At 41.3% G+C, this 20,582-nt stretch overlaps 1 protein-coding gene across 1 annotated transcript in view; it reads left to right on the top strand.

The window, feature by feature from the left end:
* The window catches only part of MYO1G (myosin IG), a 367,932-nt gene that overhangs the window by 122,096 nt on the left and 225,254 nt on the right, over window positions 1–20,582 (top strand). Inside the window, exons 9-10 of the mRNA XM_030196702.1 lie at window positions 1,651–1,796; window positions 18,396–18,510. Of these exons, the coding sequence (XP_030052562.1) occupies window positions 1,651–1,796; window positions 18,396–18,510 (261 nt within the window). The remainder of the gene's footprint in view (window positions 1–1,650; window positions 1,797–18,395; window positions 18,511–20,582) is intronic.

Here is a 20,582-nt window from a genome sequence, read left to right as displayed (position 1 = left end):
AAGTTTGTACCTGAGGCAATGGAGGGTTAAGTGACTTTTCCAAGATCACAAGGAGCAGCAGTGGGATTTGACCTGGCCACCTCTGGATTGCAAGACCAGTGCTCTAACCACTAGGCCACTCCTCCACTCCACTCCATGCAGCTAGAGGTTTCTTTGGGGGACGTGGGGCCCTTTGTCCTTGGCTGCACCACCCCATATGGAGGCCCATTATCTCCTCCCTCACAGACACCATTTGGGGCAGTACAGACCTTCCTTCTGCTTTGAGGACCCAACTCTCTCCCAGAGAAATTGCTTCTCTTGGTGGACCTGCCAAATGAGTCCCATGGCCTGAGCACCTTGCGTTGGAGGTCAGTGCGGAGGAAGGTCTTTTAGGTGCTGCCATTTGGGGGCTTAAAACTCAGTTGCCAATAAGCATAGGCACCCAAAAGTCCTGCTTCAATTTTGGAGCATAACTCAAAGTTAAGAGAATAAATCGTTTGAATATAGGACCCTTAAGAGGTCTTTTACTAAAGCTTAGCTTGAGTTGTCTGCAGCAGGGCCCATAGAAATAAAATGGGTCCTGCTGCAGATAACTCCAGCTAAGCTTTAGTAAAAGACCCCCTTAGTTTTTATGTTTGAACAATTTTTATTGGAAGTCGAAAATTACAATAAAGTCAAATAAAAAGCAATGTGCAGAAGATATCAAACAGTATGAGACTTGTGACCAGAGATCAGTAATACCACAGCTAGATTCTTGCTTCCTTTTCTTGTACAGAGAACCCGGTCAGTCTTTACCTTGTGTTACCAGACATCACAAACACAGTGATTTATTTATTTATTTGTGACATTTATATCCCACACTAGCCATTAAGCCCATAACAACGGGCTACTTTTTGTTTACCTATGGCCTCCCCCCCCAACCCTGCTCTCTCCCCTGCCCTCCCCCCAGCGTCTGTTTCCCTCAGTTCTGCCCCCTCCTTCCCTCCCTGCTCCCTCCTCTTCTGATTTCCATGCCCATGTCCAAGCCCTCCTCCCTATTGGGCTGTACTGCTGGTGGAGGCAGGGCTTGGACTTCTACCTCTCAGCGTCCCAACTGCATTTGCAGGTGAGTCGGTCACTTGCCGTTTATATGTTTGATTATCCCAAACAAGTTTGAGTTCCATGTGGCTTACAATAAACAGTATTGGATACATAACAAAGAATAATGCATAAGAAAGTAATTTGTTGTATGAATCCAATTTTATAATACTGTATCATAAACATACTGGGATAGCTATGGATGCTTAACATTTAGAAAACCTATTATGAATGAGAACTTGTACATGAAGCAAAAAGAAAGTTAATGGTAAATAGAGTAATAACCAATTCAGGTAATAGTGAATTGTTTGAGATACAGTTGTTCTTTGTGAGGGTTTGTTTGAATAGAAACGATTTGAGGATTTTGCGTAATCTAGTATATTCCTGGATATTTCTTATTTTGGGTGGTAAGGAGTTCCAACATTGGGTTCCTAGGTAAGTGAAGTCTGCAGAGTGGACAGCTTTGTAGATCACTTTTCTGATGGCAAAATGAAACTAAGTTCTGTTATTGTTCTCGTTCAAGCAAGATATGATTCATCGAGAACTGAACCCCAAGGTGAATATTTCTTCAACCTCTGCTTCCCACTTTTCCAGGCGATCTATGAGCGGCTTTTCTGCTGGATCGTGGGGCGCATTAACAATGTCATTGAGGTGAAGAACTATGATGCCCGGATTCATGGAAAGAACACTGTGATCGGAGTGCTGGATATCTATGGCTTTGAGATCTTTGAAAACAACAGGTAAGTGACAGAGATGGAGGGGTGGAGAGAAGCTGCAAGTCAGATTGCATGCAGGGGACATGAAGACAAGAGAAAATAAAAAGAGAACAAGACAGCTAAAGCTGATGGAGAACCCTAGGGGGAAAAGTGCACATGTCACAAGGACAAGCAGAGAATGAGTAATACAAGGGAACAAATCTAAAGAAAAGAGTGGAGGCAGAGATGAAATCATCAGCATTACAGTGTCCTTGAGAGAGACTGACAGCAGCACAGACAAAGGAAAGGGCTTCTATTTATTTTATTTTGCTCACACCTTTTTCAGTAGTAGCTCAAGGTGAGTTACATTCAGGTACACCAGTGGCATACCAAGGGGGGGGGGGCGGTGGGGGCGGTCCGCCCCGGGTGCACGCCCCTGGGGGGGGGTGGCGCGCGCCTGTTGGCCGAGTCCGCTCGTTCCCTCCCTGCTGCTCCCTTTGCGTGGAACAGGTTACTTCCTGTTCCGGGGCAGAGGGAGCAGCAGGGAGGGAACGAGCGGACTCAGCCAACAGGCACGCGGTCCCCCCCCCCCAGCAGGTAAAAATGCACCCGGGGGGGGGGGGGGGGGGGGGTTGTGCTGCACCCAGGGTGGGGGATGTAATTTTGCTGGTGCTCTAACCACTAGGCCACTCCTCTACTTTTATGAGTCAATACACCAGTTGCAGAGATGGAGGGCTGAATTAATAATAGGCAGATTAGTCAAGTGCCTATGGTTGATTGCCCTTATGGGGACAGTTACCATACTGTTTGTGAGTCACATTTTTTTCATCAGTAGCTGTGGCACTATTCTGCAGAGCTGCCAAGTTACCCAGTTCCAACAGTGATATTTTAAGCTGTTAGCTTAGCAAGGTTTAAAAATGGTTTGGACAAGTTCCTAAAAAATACAAAATCCGTAAGTCATTACTAAGATGGACTTGACAAAATCCACTGCTTATTTCCAGGACACACAGCACAAAATCTGTTTTACTTTTTTGGGATCTTGCCAGTCCTGGATTGGCCACTGCTGGAAACAGGATACTGGGTCTGATGAACCGTCAGTCTGTCCCAGTATGGCAATGCTTATGTTCTTATGTAAGTCCAGTCCTGGATTTCTGCAACCCCATACTTGTTCATGATAGAACCCGCAGCACTGATTTCTATCACTAGAATCAAGAACTATAAATATGACAGTGTTTTGGTATTTAAGTTCAGAACCAGAAGTGGCCAAAAAGGTATCTGTTCTGAAACTGGTAAAATGACAGCTGCATGTTTTAGGTGAAACTTGAAGAGATAAGGCAGCCAACTGTCCACATGTGTAAGGGTGGGTCCCTGACAATTAGTCCAATGACAGTTTGTCAAATGGGCCATTGGTCTAAAATCCACAATGGCTAATGGGTCAATTGGTCTACTGGTATCATTGGTCTAAACAAAAGAAGAGGAGGGATACGGATTAAAAAACCAGTGTAATTTTGTAAGAAAAACTACTGCAGGATTCAGGTCTCAGTTATTTTGATTTTCAGAAGCTAAAGATTAGCACACAAACTTGATGGAAGAAGACAATCTTATAAACTTAATATATGAGTGAAGAAAGTTAATATGAGAAAATTAAAAAGCACAAAAGTTTGTCGATATTGTTCTAAAAGTGCAGATTGTGGGCAATGCCATGTAGGATTAATGCCTTGATTAAATTAAAGCCTGTGGTATATTCTCATTATTGACTTTAACAAGTGATCTTCCACATGACAAACGTATGACTTCACATCTTTATCTTGATTATTTAATTTTTAGATGAATTAACTTTTAGATGAATCGTCTCTTTAATCGAATTGTATCCTTGGATGAATTGTATTCTTAGATCAATTGACCATTAATCGAACGTCATTAGCTGAATCGTACCAAACCCTCTAAGGTACATCTGCCAGCAGGGAAGGCTGCACAGATAGGCATCCATTGGAACAACACATGTTCTGCAGAGCCATATCCACATGTATGCGAGTGTTAATTACAGCAAACTGCAAGCTGCTGTCCTTGTTAGGGTTAATCCCTACGATCTCATAGATATTGTGCCTCTGGGTTTATAAGAGAGAGAGAATGTGCTGGGACCTGTGATGTTTACTATATTCATGAATAATCTAGAGAAAGGAGCAACACGTGAGGTGATCGAATTTGAAGATGACACAAAATTATTCAAAGTCCTTAAAACAGTAGAGGATGGTGAAAAATTGTGGAAGGATCTTGAGAAACCAAGAGATTGGGCAACTAAATGGCGGATGGAATTTAATTAGTGCAGGTGCAAAGTGAGGCACATAGGAAAAGTAATCCCAACCACGGGTACAAAATACTGGGTGACTAGTTAGGAGTCACCACCCAAGAAAAAGATCTCGAAGTGACGAAGTCAATGTGAACAATACATTGACATTTTCAGTCCGGTGTGCCACAGCTGTCAAAACAGACAAACAAAACAAATAGAATATTAGGGACTATTCAAAAGGAATGGAGAACAAAATTAAGAATATCATTATAACTCTGTATAAATCCATAGTGTGACAACACCTTGAGCACTGTTCCCTCTAAGTTGAGCGGGAGTCCTCCACCTCTAGTCCTGCCAGCAGGGCCAGTCTTAGCAAGTGTGGGGCCCTGTGCAGACCAATTTGGTGGGGCCCCATCTCTCTCTCTCTCTCTCTCTCCACATGCCCTCCGCCCCATGAAAATCTTGCTTCTTAAATCTCCTCTTTTTGGCTTTCTTTCTACCTACCCATCAATCTCTTAAGCCAGGATATATGGAGTATGATCTGTCTCTCAAATTTACAGCTAACATTTACTGTAGTACTTGCATTGTGCAAAAAAGAGCTTCCTTCTGGAGTACATAAAGTGTACATCCTATATAATAAAACGCACCTCCAACATTCTGAAGCTGACTGCATGGCTGAGGCATTCCTGCTCTCTTTATCCATCTCCTGAATTGACATCACGAACTTCCAGGTTCGTCACAAGCAGAAGTGACCAACCACTCGAGGTTTCTCGGCTTCAGAATGTTGGAGGTGCATTCTGTTAAATAGGATTGGTCAGTTCCTTGAAGTACAGCCAGAGCTCAGCATCCTGCACAGTAACGCTCAGACACCAGAGAGAGGGGGGGGGGGGGGGGGGCTGACACCAGAGAGAGGGAGGGAGGGAGGGAGGGGGGGCTGACACCAGAGAGGGGGGGGGGAGGTATCTCTGTCACATATACACACTCTCTCTCTCTCTCACACACTCTCTCTCTCTCTCTCACAGTCAATGTCTTTCTCTCTCTCACTCTCACACACTCTATGTCTCACACTGTATCACATTCACTCTCTATGTGTCACACAGCCACTCACACACTCTCTTGGTCTAATACACTCAGTCTTACAGAGAGTCTGTGTCTCACACACACACACACACTCTCTCTCTCTCTCACACACAGTGTATCTGTGTGAAACACACTCTCTCTCTCACACTGTGTCTCACATACGCACTTGCACACACTCTCATTCTCACACACACACTCCCTCTCTCACAGACACACTCACACCCAGACTCACTCTCTCTCTCTCACACACACACACACACACACACACACACACACACACACACACTCGCACATTCACTCTCTCTCTCTCACACACACAGTTACTCTCACATACACTCTCTCAAACATACGCACTCCGAAGAAAACCTTGCTAGCGCCCGTTTCATTTGTGTCAGAAACGGGCCTTTTTTACTAGTAAGAACATAGGAATAGCCATACTGGGTCAGCCCAATGGTCCATCTAGTCCAGTATCCTGCTCCAATAGTGACCAATCCAGATCACAAGTACACGGCAGAAACCCAAATAGTAGCAACATTCCATGCTACCAATCCCAGGGTAAGCAGTGGCTTCCCCCATATCCATCTCAATAACAAACTATGGACTTTTCCTCCAGGAACTGGTCCAAACCTTTTTAAAACCCAGATGTGCTAACCACTGTTACCACATCCTCCGGCAATGAGTTCCAGAGCTTAACTATTCTTTGAGTGAAAAAATATTTCCTCCTATTTTTCTAAAAATGTATTTCCATGCAATTTAATTGTGTCCCCTGGTCTTTGTACTTTTTGAAAGAGTAAAAAAATCGATTCACTTTTACTCGTTCTACACCAGTCAGGATTTTATAGTCCTCAATCATATCCCCCCCTCAGCCATCTCTTTTTCCAAGCTGAAGAGCCCTAACCTTTTTAGCCTTTCCTCATATGACAGCAGTTCCATCCCCTCCTAGTACTGAGCTGGCAGCAATCATCCTTTTGCTGACTGCCACTGGTGTTATCCCTGGAAATTCAACGCTGGACCATGGCTCCAGCATTGAATTTCTGGGTTTACGGAGCTGGCGAATACACAGTCGGTTAAGTGCAATATTCAGCACTTAACCGGCTAAGGCAAACCACATAAAGATAGGACTGACTTTTATGCTGTCCTATTTATTCAGTTACCTTGGACAATTAAGTGCTCAATATTGGCACTTATCCAGCAAGTTCTGATTTCATCCCCAGAACACCCCCAAAATAGCCAGTTTCGTATTGGGCACTAAATGGACATTTTCAGTGGCACTACCCAGTTACATGCCACTGAATATGACTAGTTAGCCCCGAACAAAGAATTTTACCAGTCAGGAACCGTTTCTGTATGGGCAACTTATCAGGATATGGTCGAAGATTCTTTTTAATCAACTCTGTTGTTCCCAGTGGAATGGGAAATATTTCAATATCTTTCTGCCACATTTTTTGGTCTCCGACTGCATGTCATTATTTTTTAAGCATTATAAGCATCTGCTCCTTCTCTGCCTCATTCACAGAGTAATCGCTTGATAGTGACATCTTTATGATCAGTGTAATTCTGGTGTTTTTCTCTTTTACCAATATGTCATTGATCTTTCTTGTGGGATTTTTTTTTTTGGTGGGGGAGGTGTTATTTGTTTATATTATTAATTTTTTTGAAAATAAAAATTTGAATTAGAAAAAAAGAGTGGGGATTCTGCACATGATCTGCATTCTGCATAACATTTTTGTGGTCACAATCTCAGTGCTTTTCTTTCCAACATATAAATTATAAGAATATTTCATGAAGTATATTTCTCTAGTTTGGTCAGCAGGTGGTGCATGTTTATGTTTAAAGCTGTTACAGAAAAATGACTGTTCCTTCGTTAGTTGAACACAGAGAAGTTAATCTGCAGTGATGTGGCCAGTTACTTTTAAAATTTGTTGTTCTGGGCTCTGATTGGCCTAGAAGCTCAAATTCAGCTAGGATATACTGGCTTTTTCTCTAGTCTTAGCCAGGGAGAAGAGAGAGAAAGATCTCTTTGCTGATGCCCTGTGAACAGTTATATTTGATAACCTGTGAGCAGGTATATGTCCTGAACTCCCCAGGTACTATTTAGATAGTAAGCAAATGTTTAGATAGTGTTATGATTGATCCATATTTCAGTTACCTGTTATTGTTTGCTGATTGCACCTTTTCTGTTCATTGTTCTAATTTTTCATGACAGTAAATATTTTTAGTATATTGCCTCTGCTTGTCTGGACTGACTTAGAATACTGGTGGTTTATATATTGGGTCTGTGAGTGCTTATCCATAATCTTCTGTCCTAGGCTGCAGCTATCAATTGCTTATCCTTAGGTTTCAGTTTACCTTTCTGTAACCATTCATGTGTTTGATTTTGATCAATGAACAGTTTCTAGAGCAATACTTTGTATTCCCCATTATACTTATGCATTTGCCACTTGTTTTTCCTTGTTTGCTGATCTAATTCTTTGAAGAGTTTTTTTTTTGTCTTTGTTTGCAAATTTTGCTTTTTTCTTTCTGTATGTATACTGATGGAGTCTTACTCATTCCTTCTACTCGTTGGAGCACTTGTCCAAGTTTAATGATGCAGAGAGATTCAGGACATTTTCTTTCATATTTCAACACCTTTTGCATATTGAATCTGATGACATTGTTAAATAAGCCTGAATGCCCATGAGAGAAGCTCTATGAAGCCCATTCCTGCTTTCGCTTGGGGAATGTACAGTTTTGGAATACACTGATTCTTGTAAATGACTTTGTGGGCATGAAGGAGTTTTCCTGTTCATATGCCCAGTTTTTTAAGATCTTTAAGAGACCAGCCTACAAAACTGTATGAGAGCACAGGAATTGCCAGCTGACTAATGGCTTGTGTCTTATTCCATAATATACACTCTTTGATATCAATTTTAGCCTTCTGTAATATTCAGTATTGATCTTTTATGTCAGTGATTTATGCTTGATTGTTGCTTCTTTCTCCACTTCTAAATATTTAAAGTATACACCTTCCTGTTGAAGCTTCTTTATATCATAGTTATCTGTCAGAGGGATGTTTTCAGTTTTGCTCAATTTTCCTCCAAGAAAGGTTGCCTTAGCACATTTGTCCAGACTAAGAGTCATCCTGATGTCATCTGAGAAGCTTTTCACTGGAACTGTAGAGCTTCAAATCATCTACAAACAGTAAGGGGTCAATATTTAGCCAGTGTTTTGCTGACCACCGCTGGCGCTATACTCAGAAATTCAATGATGGGCCATGTCTAGGCACCAGCATTGAATTTCCAGGTTTGCAGAGCTAGCTCACACACATATTTATTTATTTAGATTTTGCTCACACCTTTTTCAGTAGTAGCTCAAGGTGAGTTACATTCCGGTAGACTGGATATTTCTCTGTCCCAGGAGGACTCACAATCAAAGTTTGTACCTGAGGCAATGGAGGGTTAAGTGACTTGCCCAAGATCACAAGGAGCAGTAGTGGGATTTGAACCAGCCACCTCTGGATTGCAAGACCGGTGCTCTAACCACTAGGCCACTCCTCCACTCACATAGCTGGTTAACTGCGATGTTCAGCATTTAATTGGCTATAGTTTGCTACATAAAGATAGGACCAGCTTTTATGTAGTCCTATATATGTAGTTAACCTGGCCAGTTAAGTGCTGCATGTCGGCATTTAACCATCGAAGTGCTGACTTTGCCTCTGGATCGCCCCCACAATAGCCGATTTTGTGTTTGGTGCTAACCGGTTATGAGCCACTGAAAATTAGTGGTTAACTCCGAACAGGTGATTTAACTAGCCAGGAGCCATTTCTAGTCGGTTAAATCACATTGAATCTCGACCCATTGGTGTGATGTAAGCTCTGGATGATTACCAAGCAACATGCTCATTTTATTTACTTCTTTTCTATTAATGAAGAGATAGTACCATACACATGTCAAAATTTACTGTCTGAGATACGGCTATTCAGAATTGTGAGGTGTTTGTTAAAAAGACTGAAGAGAAAATCTCCAGAAAGCCAAGCGAGAATAGTGGAAAACTGTTCGATGGTTGTGTGACCCGTGGTTGATGTTCTCATTGCCGCTGTGACCGCAAATTTGTTTGCCTATGTGATTTACTAGATAAATCAATATATGACAGGGAATATAAAGGCAGCATTCAAACACAATCTATGTTAACGTTTGGAAGGCTGATTATGTTTAGAAAGTGCAAGTCTGTGCCTTTTGAAGATGAGTCTTACCAAGTGCGGTCTACATAAAATAGGATCCAGGTTTCTAACCCTAGGTAGCCCCATGCCTAGAAAAATAAACCAGATATACAGTCCATTAGACAGGAAGCATAAATTCTGGCTCTAATGACTTTTCTGGTCTGCAGACAGAAAGTGAGATCTGGGATAGATACACTGTATTAATAGATTCCTGCACTGCAGATAGAGAGAGATGGGACAGATATACTGCATCCACATTCTTCTGTACTACAGATCATGAGATGCTGTATATTGTATTCATAGACTCCTGCAATCAGAGCCAGTGTAAATATATTAGGCACCTAGGTAAACCTTCTGTCTTGTGCTCCCTCAATATTTAGGTTGACAGGCTCCTCCCTCCCCCCCCCCCCCCCACTCCAAGACTTTGAGAATTATTTATTTATTTATTACATTTGTATCCTACTACTACTACTACTATTTAGCATTTCTATAGCGCTACAAAGCATACGCAGCGCTGCACAAACATAGAAGAAAGACAGTCCCTGCTCAAAGAGCTTACAATCTAATAGACAAAAAATAAATAAAGTAAGCAAATCAAATCAATTAATGTGAACGGGAAGGAAGAGAGGAGGGTAGGTGGAGGCGAGTGGTCCCACATTATCCCACCTATTTGCAGGCTCAATGTGGCTTACATAGTTTTGTTATGACATTGTCATTCCAGAATATCAGATACAGTTAGTAGTGTGCAGAGATTAAGTAGGGAAGAAAAAGAGGTCACGTGACGCGATGAGCGGGAGTGGACGCTAGGAAGATCGCTCCTGCTTACTCCTCAAAAATCGGGGCAAAATAATTTCCACAGAAGAGCCTTATACATTAAGACTTGAGAGAAACTACTTGCAGAATCGATAGAGCATATAACGAGCGGAGAAAGAACCGGTAATGGCGACAAAAAATACAAGAAAAGAGAAAGAAAAGATTCGCTCCGCTGAGGACAAAATGGCGGCGCCGGCGAGCCCGGGAAATTCGGCGGTGGGATCCGCCTGGGCCGCCGAAATTGTGGGAGAAGTCACACAAGCCCTAGAGGTAATACTGGATAAAAAATTGAATTCACTGGACATTAAACTGGAAACTCTCAACAACAGTATAAATCAAATACAAGCGGATATGGCACAATACCAGCAGAGGGCCAGTGATACCGAAGATCGAGTCAGTGTCCTAGAAACGGAGATCGCCCAACTAAGAAAAATAATTACCTCCTATGATGATAAACTTGAAGACCTAGAAAATAGGTCGAGGAGGAACAATCTACGAATAGTGGGATTGATTGAAGGACAAGGAGACCGTGAACTTAGCAAATATCTTGAAACATGGTTCACAGCGGAACTAGAGCTGCCGGAAGCGTTGGGGCCGCTTAGAATTGAGCGAGCACACCGACTAGGGCCGAAGAACGGAACGGAGGGAAGACCACGTGTAGTCATTTGCAAAATTCTTAATTTCAATCACAAGAATGCAATTTTGCAAGCGCTACGCAATGGAAAAGAACTATACAGTGGAAATCGTAAAGTTCTTTGTTTCCAAGACTATTCAGCGGCGGTAGCGGCGCAAAGAAAAAAGTTTTCGCCGGTTTGCTCAATGTTGGTGAATAAGAAGATTAAGTTCGCGCTATTATACCCAGCGAAGTTGAGAGTCATTCATTCATCGGGCACGAAATTATTTGCTACGGTGGAAGAAGCAAAAATGTTTGTGCAGCAGATGGAAGAGAGGCTGGAGTCTTGAAATTGTAAAGAGTGCGTCGCAGAAACAAGACAATTCATAATTGCCTTTGCTAAATGATGGAGTCTACTAGAGAAGCGGTGGGCCAATTAATATATAAGTAAGATGAGAGACAACATGAATATGAAAGTTTCACAAGAATGCTGGATATCATGAGGGAACGATGTAATAGATAATACAAATTGTTGTAAGTTAATGCTTCTGTTATTAGAATTTAAAGAAGTTGGGAAGTTTACATGGTGTGATCGGAAATTAGTTAAATATTAGAACACTAATTTGAAAGATCTTGATAGTAGTGGAACGTTATAATGCCTCACTACAGTAGAGAATGATAAAATTCATAAACAATATGATGAGAGATTGAATGTTGAGAGAGTGATATGACCGCTCAAACATGTAATATCTCATTAAAAGAAACATGTGGAAAGAAGGGACGGATACAGATAATGGGAGGAGAAGCGTCGTCAATGACCTGCTTCCTATGGGAAGAAGAGGGTTAATGGGGGGGGATGGGGGGAGGGGGGAGTTAAAGGAGCAATTTAAGAGACTGCAATTTAAAGAAGGGAGGAGGAGAGGAACAAGTCAATGTAAACCTCAGAATCATATACTAGTGACACTGAGAGTATGGTATCAGAACAGGAGTGGCTGGAGGCTGGGCTGGCTACTCTTAGAGATACAAGTTGATCAGCTGATGGGAAATCAATGTATAAGAGATGATCAATTAAGGTAATATCCTGGAATGTGGGGGGAATACACTCCCCCATTAAGAGATCAAAAATTTTGCGGCATCTTAACCGTATAAAAGCAGATATTGTAATGCTCCAAGAAACACATTTATCAACAGTAGAACATGCTAAATTGACTAAATGGTGGGTAGTGGAGTGTGTAGCGGCTGCGGCAGTGGGTCGGAAAGGGGGAGTAGCCATACTCTTTCGGAAAGGACTAACATATAAAGTAGGTAAAACGATTTCAGATCCGGAGGGTAGATTCATATTAAGTATAGTAAACATTAATAACGAAAATATAATTTTGGGAAGTATATATGCCCCTAATGTATTGGATTTAAAATTCTATAAGAAATTGTTAGCACAAATTACTCAGTTAGGGAACCTGCCCCTAATACTGGGAGGAGACTTTAATATGACTTGGGATCCGATTATGGATAGAACACACCCACCAAAAGAAGCGAGGAAAATAGATACTAGGGGTTTACCGGATTTATGTAAAATGCTAGATATAATAGATGTCTGGCGTACGTTGCATCCATTGAATAAAGAATATACACATCAATCTAGAGCACATGGGACATCATCCAGAATTGATTATTTGCTGGTATCTCGCAATGTATTAACAGATATTACTGAGGCACACATAGATCCCTGTGTCATATCGGATCACTCGGTGGTCGGAATGACATGGAAGGGAGGAGAAGGTGAAGACATGTTGAAAAGCTGGACGTTTCCCACATATTTAATGAAAGATACACGATTTGGGGAGCATATACAAGACAAATGGGCAGAATTTAAACATTTCAATGAGGGCTCTGTTACTGAGACCAGTACTTATTGGGAAGCGGCGAAGGCTGTGCTGAGAGGTGAAATAATAAGCTATGTAGTGCAATATAAACGAATGAGAGATAGAGAAATAATGAGGCTTGAACAATTATTAGGTAAGCTAAACCGACAGTATGGTCTGAAACCCAATAATAGCATTAGACAAGAGATCTTGGCTATACACACTACTTTAAATACTAAAATACATGAGAGAGAGGTGAAATCTCAGGCCTATTATCGTTTCCAGCTCTATAAGCATGGAAACAAGGGGGGCAAATATCTAGCACGGCTTATAGCACCTAAGTTTGCTTCCCGAAATATAACAACTTTGAGAAATAAGAATGGGACTCTCATTCATTCCAATAAAGAAATTAGACAAACTTTTCAAAATTTTTACCAGGAGCTTTATAAGAGATCAGATCAAGATGAATTACAAGGGGAATCTTATATGGAGGGTAGTCAAATTCCGAAACTGCAAAATGAAGACAGACAGAGGCTCAATGCTAAAATCAACATGGAAGAGGTTGGGTGGGCAATTAAACAGAGTAAATTAGGGAAAGCATCAGGTCCAGATGGATATAAAGCGGAATTTTATAAGTTGATGGGGGATTCGATTATACCTACTCTGACTGAGGTATTTAATGAATGGATAGAGAAGGGCACATTATCAGATAATATGAATCTAGCTAGGATAGTAGTATTTCCTAAACCCCAACGGGATGAGCAGCTGGTTGCATCTTATAGACCCATCTCCCTAATAAATCAAGAAGCAAAATTATTTGCAAAAATATTGGCCAAAAGATTAGGGGGGATATTACCTCAAATTATACATCCAGCACAAGTCGGATTTGTTCAAGGGAGATCAACTACAAAAAATTTGCGGAATATCTTGGCCACCCTAGAAAGCCTAGGTCATTCCAAAGAGCAAGCTTTGATGATAAGTTTTGATGCAGAAAAGGCATTTGACAGAGTGGAATGGCCCTTTCTGTACTCGGTGCTAGAAAAATATGGGTTTAATGGCACTTTTGTGCAGGCGATTAGAGCACTATATCATAAACCAAGGGCACAGGTGTTGGTGAATGGAAATGTTACGGAGGAAATTCAGATTAGTAGAGGCACCAGACAAGGTTGTCCTTTGTCACCCTTACTTTTTGCGCTTCAACTAGATCCATTAATAAGAGATATCCATGAATGTGCAGCAATCAAAGGGGTAAAAATCAAAAGACAAGAATTTAAGATAGCCGCGTTTGCGGATGACTTGTTAATGATAATTACGAAACCGAAAGATACTTTAGCGAATCTTTTGCAAATTTTTAAAGAATATGGAGACTATTCGGGATTTAAACTGAATATTGATAAGTCAGAAGCGTTACAGATTAATGTGGACATACATAAATTGTGGGGGAGAGATTTCCCATTGAAACGAGCACATAAATCCTTTCGATACTTAGGTATACAACTACCAGCTACACCAAAAGAGCTATATCAACTAAACATTGAGAAATTACTGGAACAAACTAAGCAACAACTAGACTCATGGGGCATGTTAACACTTTCGATGATAGGGAGAATCAATTTACTTAAAATGGTGATATTGCCGAGATGGTTATATATTTTGCAGATTTTACCTATAGCATTATTGCAGAAAGATATCAGAAGTTTGTACCGAATAATGTTTAGATTTTGTTGGGCCAAAAAAAAAGCTAAAATACAACAAAAATACATGCTGGGAGGATGGAAGCATGGGGGGTTGGGAATTCCTAACATTAAATATTATAATATGGCATGTCTACTGAGACTAGTGAGGGATAGATTATTCCAAACAGATGATCACACACCAATAGAGATAGAAGATGCATTGTTTAGTCCATATCATTTTGTTACTTTACTACATATGCGACATATTGAAACTCCCCATGAATTTAGACACAACACTTTACTTAAACCTGTGAGGGAGGTGTGGAAATTTATAAGCACATTATTAGGGGGAGACCCAAGGATAACGGAGTTAGTAAGTATTAGAGGGAATCCAAATTTTAAACCAGGAATAGAGAATAAAACTTTTAATGAATGGGGAAAATTGGGTGTGACAACTCTAACAGATGTGTTAGACAACAATGGGGATATCAAACCATTGCCGCGGCTGCTAAACCATGAGGAAGTGAGTTGGCATGATACTTACGCATATTATCAACTCCAACATTATATACAAAAGCTAAATAAAGAAACACTTAAACTTAGGATAGGAAACAAAATTCTTAATTTCTTTGAGGAAATTACAGAAAATGCCCCTACTATATCGCAACTGTATCAGAAAGTGTGGAGCTTAACCCCTGAGAAGGACATGACTCTGTTAAGACAGAAATGGGAAAAGGATATAGGAAAAGAACTGCAAACATGGGATATAGTAGCACAAATTAAAAGCATTCCAAATTTAATTGGAGGAATGGATTATAGAGAATGTGCATTTAGAATGATACATAGGGCATATTTTACTCAGATTCAACTGTATAAATCAGGGAGAATTGAAACAGCTCTATGCTTAAAATGTAATAGTGTTGAGAACTCCATATATCATGCGATGTGGACCTGTGTATTTATACAAAGATATTGGAGACAAATAACTGCTTATCTTGCAGGAGTGTTGTGTAGCAGAGTGGCAATGAATCCGTTACAACTAATATTAGACATGAAAGAGACAAGACCGAATTTAAATGCGGATAAAATGTTGTTACGACGTAAATTGTGTCTGATAGCTAGGAAATGTATTATGCAACACTGGACGGCGCATAACCCGCCAAATTTCTGGCATTGGCGGAACCAAGTACACCAATTATTGGTATGGGAAGCAAAAGAGGCTAAAGGAAATGAAAAAAGAAAAAAGCGATTTCTTAGAATATGGGGATGTTATTTGGAGCAGATGTCGCAACAGGGAAGGAGTTTGATCATCAATACTTTATGAATGAATTCTATAAGATATCAGAATGAATAGAGATTGCAGAGGGTTGCAGAGGAGACTAAGAAGAAGAAGGGGGAAAAGGGGGGAGAGGGGGGGTAAAGGGGGGAAGGGGGGGAGGGAATAAGAAAAGAGAACTAATGGTTAAAGGTTATAAAAATGAAGAAAGACAACATACCACCATTGTGTAAGATAAATATTGTTTTATTGTATTATTACAAGATAATTGAGGAACAGAAAATGCTTGTATTAGTTATATAATGCCAACAAGCTGTGGATGTGTTGATTTCTTTCATAATAAAAACAGTTGAAACATAAGTAGGGAAGAAAGAGGAAGTGATTGGGCGGGTGATAGTAGAAGTGGATTTTCATAACTGGTTGGGTTGGGAAAGTGAATCAGTGAAGCTGTTGGTTCTCGTTGTAGGCCTTGTTGAAGAAGTGTGTCTGCAGAGATTTGCGAAAGTTATTTGTTTCGACAATTGATTTCAGGTCTGTGGGTAGAGCATTCCATATTTGCGTGCTCGTGTAGGAGAAGGTAGTGGCATGCATCAGCTTGTGTTTTAGTCCTTTACAGCTGGGGAAGTTCAAATTGAGAAATTTGCGGGATGTTCTTGTGGCGTTTCTGGGGGGTAGGTCCACTAGGTTCAGCATGTAGATCGGGGCGTCTGCGTGGATAATTTTGTGTACAATCATACATATCTTGAACGCAATGCGTTCCTTAAGTGGGAGCCAGTGCAGTTTCTTTCTTAGGGGTTTTGCACTTTCATATTTAGTTTTTCCAAATATGAGTCTGGCGGCAGTATTCTGGGTTGTTTGGAGTTTTTTGATAGTCTGTTGTTTGCAGCCCGCATATAGTGCGTTGCAGTAATCCAGATGGCTTATTACCATTGACTGTACCAGGGTGCGGAAGACGTATCTCGGGAAGAATTAAACTCATGATCACTTCAAGACCATCACTCCTAAAATGATTCTGTAAAAATGCATAAATGTGTTAAATTATGCAGACCATTCTTTGAGTTAATATGGCTGTTCAGCACCTCAATTAGTTCTGTCTTACAGTCCATATTCAAAAAAGCAGGGCTCCTAAGTTTGTGCCCTATTTTAGCTGAACATTCATCTTAATCTAGGAGTTATGCTTGTAAACTTAGAACTGCCATTCATTTGCCTAGATTTATGAGCATAGAGCTAAATTTTATATGTCATGCCTAAAACAATCGACGCTGAAAAAAAATATGCCAAAATTTAGGCATAGTTTATAGTTTATTAAAACTTGCTATAGAATACGCCTAACACCTAAATTAGGCGCAGAGTGGGTGTATTCTATAACACTGTGAGTAAATGTTAGGAATGTCCACGATCATTCCATGCTCCTCCCATTGGCCATGTCCCCTTTTGAGATTCGTGTGGTAGAATTTACACACACCTCTTTATAGAATACGTTTAGCGAGTAGTACGCATTATAATTATTGCCAATTAGTGCCATTAATTGCTTGTTAGGGTCTAGTTATCATCTCTGGCTCGTTAATCAATTAAGTTGTGTGCGGCTAGAATTACGTGTGTAACTTTAGTTACCATATATGGAATTTGCTGGATAGTGCTGAAAATTAGGGCTAAACTCCAAACTTTTTCCCCTATCCTAAATATACCCCTATTGCAATCAAATGTTTATGCTCTTACTTTAAAAGTTTAGTGACATTTTGAGCATAAACGTAGGCCCTCAGCCTTAGTAAATTTTCAAAAGGCCAATTTAGGAGCATTGGTCTCAAAGTTAGAAGCATGGAGAAATTAGATGTTACTTGTGATTGTTTATTTAAAATGTATTACATTTTTGTATTAAGAGTTTGAATATAAGAAAACAGACTGTGGGTTTAATTTGGAAGAAGATGAGGATTTCAGCAAGGCACTGGGCTGTGTTTCCTAGTGTGAAAAGAGTCACCTCCGAGGCTTCTTACTCATTGGTCATGGTTAATGTAACCTGTCGTGCTCAAAATTTTGAAATATGTAATTATTTACCACATTGGGGAAAACAAACCAGCAAATCAGTATAACATCCAAAAAAACTTTATTGAAGATACCGTGTATGAAACAAATGCCCGACAGGCCGTGTTTCGCCCAACAATAGGGCTGCGTCAGGGGCCAGTCTGTATCTTTCTTAAATAAGATCGGTATCAAATTATATATCAGAACAAAGATATAAGGAACCTTCTTCATAAAAAACCAGCATGAGCAGCATAAAATAGAATATCCTGGATAACGCCAGATAAACAATGAATTGTCTGCAGACGCAGCCCTATTGTTGGGCGAAACACGGCCTGTGTCGAGCATTTGATTCATACACGGTATCTTCAATAAAGTTTTTTTGGATGTTATACTGATCTGCTGGTTTGCTTTCCACATTGGATTTTGCAGATCGTTTGCCTTGTTGTTTTCTGGGACCATTATTTACCACATTTGCTTACCTGATCTTCATCTATGCAAATGTAAATAAATGCGTTTCATCGTTTACTGACTTCTTGAAGTCTCATGATTTGGAATTTTCTTCTTTTTGCATTTCCTTTTTTTCCTTATATATTTAATCTAAGGCTGCCAAATGGATCCAGATTCACAGGACAGGGTTGATCCAGTGGCGGGCTTAATTTAACAGCACAGTAGACAAGCACAAACGAGCAGATCGCCAATATCCCCAATGCTTTAATGTGTCCAAAGACCCCTGTTCCGCAGGCACAACATATATACTGTATATTTAGATCTGTAGGTGTCCGCACTGTAGTCACCTCAACTTATTTGTTTCAGCTTTGAGCAATTTTGCATCAATTATTGCAATGAGAAACTGCAGCAGCTTTTCATTGAGCTGATCCTGCGTCAGGAGCAAGAGGAATACCAGCGGGAAGGCATCGAGTGGCAGCAGGTGAGTGAGTGCCACTTCATAAGAACTCAATGAGCCACCCAGCTATGTAGCAGTGTACATTTTCTCCATCAGGTTGCTGTCCCAGTTTAGCTGATGAGGTACTCTGCTATGAAAAATTGCCACTTAAACCCTACTTTCATCTTTATTCCTGCTGAAGTCATTGGTGGGAGCTGCAAAGAGACTCATAAACACTGTATTTTAATGATTACAAGAGGAAATTGGGTGTTTGTATTTGAATGATATCCTAAATGACCTTTCCCAGTTCTATGCTTAATTCCTATGCCAGGGCATTAGGGTAACCAAAATAACTAACCAGCTCATTTTCAAAAGTGATCGCCAGCCATCTTCCGACACAAATCGGGATATGGCCGGCGATCTCCTGAACCTGGACAAATCGGTATAATCGAAAGCCGATTTTGGCCGGGTTCAACTGTTTTCTGTCGTGGAGCTGGCGAAACATCAAGGGTGTGTGTCAGTAGGGTAGTGAAGGCAGGACGGGGGCAGGATGGCCGGCTTCGCCCAATAATGAAAAAAAAAAGCCAGGCTAGTAGAGCATTTCGCCGGCTGTACTTGGTCCCTTTTTTTCATGACCAAGCTTCGAAAAGGAGCCTCAACTCACCAAATGACCACCGGAGGGAATCGGGGATGACCTCCCCTTACTCCCCCAGTGGTCAGCAATCCCCTCCCACCCAAAAAAAAAAAATTAAAAAACAATTTTTTGCCAGACTCTATGCCAGCCTGAAATGTCATACCCAGCTCCATGACAGCAGTATGCAGGTCCATGGAGCAGTTTTTAGTGGGTGCAGTGCACTTCAAACAGGTGGACCCAGGCCCATCCCCCCCTACCTGTTACACTTGTGGTGGTAAATGGGAGCCCTGCAACCCCCCCCCCCCAAACCCACTGTACCCACATGTAGGTGCCCCTTTCACCCATAAGGGCTATGGTAATGGTGTAGATTTGTGGGGAGTGGGTTTTGGGGGGGGATTTGGGTGGCTCAGCACCCAAGGTAAGGGAGCTATGCACCTGGGAGCTATTTTTATTTTTTAATTTTTAGAAGTGCCCCCTAGTGTGCCTGGTTGGTGTCCTGGCATGTGAGGGGGGCCAGTGCACTACAAATGCTGGTTCCTCCCATGACCAAATGCCTTGGATTTGGCCAGGTTTGAGATCGCCGGCATTATTTTCCATTATGGCCGAAAACCGATGCCGGCCATCTCAAACCCGGCGATCTCTGACATTTGGCCAGGACCAACTGTATTAGCGAAGAAAAAGATGGCCAGCCATCTTATTCGAAAATACGGTTGGCTCCGCCCACTTGTGGCACTGGCTCCGGAGATGGCCGCCCATAGAGATGGCCGGCGGCGTTCGATTATGCACCTCTAAGGCTCCTTTTACTAAGTGGCGGTAAGCCCAATGCGGGCTTACTGCTAGCCATACAGGAAATACCGCCAGGCTACCGCAGCAGCCCAGCAGTACTCCTACCCCTAGTGCACTGTTATTTCCAGCACTACAAAAATGTATTAATTTTTGTAGTGCCAGAGTGTACCCAGCGGTAATTGGGCAGTGCCACGCTGCCCAGTTACCTCTGGGTTAATGCGGGAGCCCTTACCGTCACCTCAATGGATAGCAGTAAGGGCCCCCCCAAAAAATGGCCGTATGGCAAGTGCTTTACTTGCCTCACGGCCATTTCCTGCAGGAAGTTGAGACTTCCCTTTTACCAGTTGTGGTAAAAGGGGGCTTCGGCGCACGTGTAAAACACACGCAGATGCCAGCACCGGCCCTCTTTTGCCTCAGCTGGTAAAAGGGGCCCTAAGACTTTTCTTGTGAATGAATTATGACTTTTATTTAGCACAAATTAATAGACTAAATAGCAACTGTAATTATTTTCTGATTAAAGAATTATGTAGGAATTTACAATCTCTGTGTCTCTGTAAGATGTTATCTTTTAATGTTTCCACACAGAATCACTATCACATATTTATTCCATTTTACCCACTGTTTACTCAAATGGATTTAACCTTTGCTATGGCAGCTGTCAGGCCAATACTGCTCTATAACAATCTGATTTAAGAAC

This window comes from Microcaecilia unicolor, chromosome 1, assembly GCF_901765095.1.
Source record: "Microcaecilia unicolor chromosome 1, aMicUni1.1, whole genome shotgun sequence".
Lineage (NCBI taxonomy): Eukaryota > Metazoa > Chordata > Amphibia > Gymnophiona > Siphonopidae > Microcaecilia > Microcaecilia unicolor.
The sequence above is the reverse complement of the archived record's forward strand: the minus strand, read 5'-3'. Positions and strand labels throughout refer to the sequence as shown.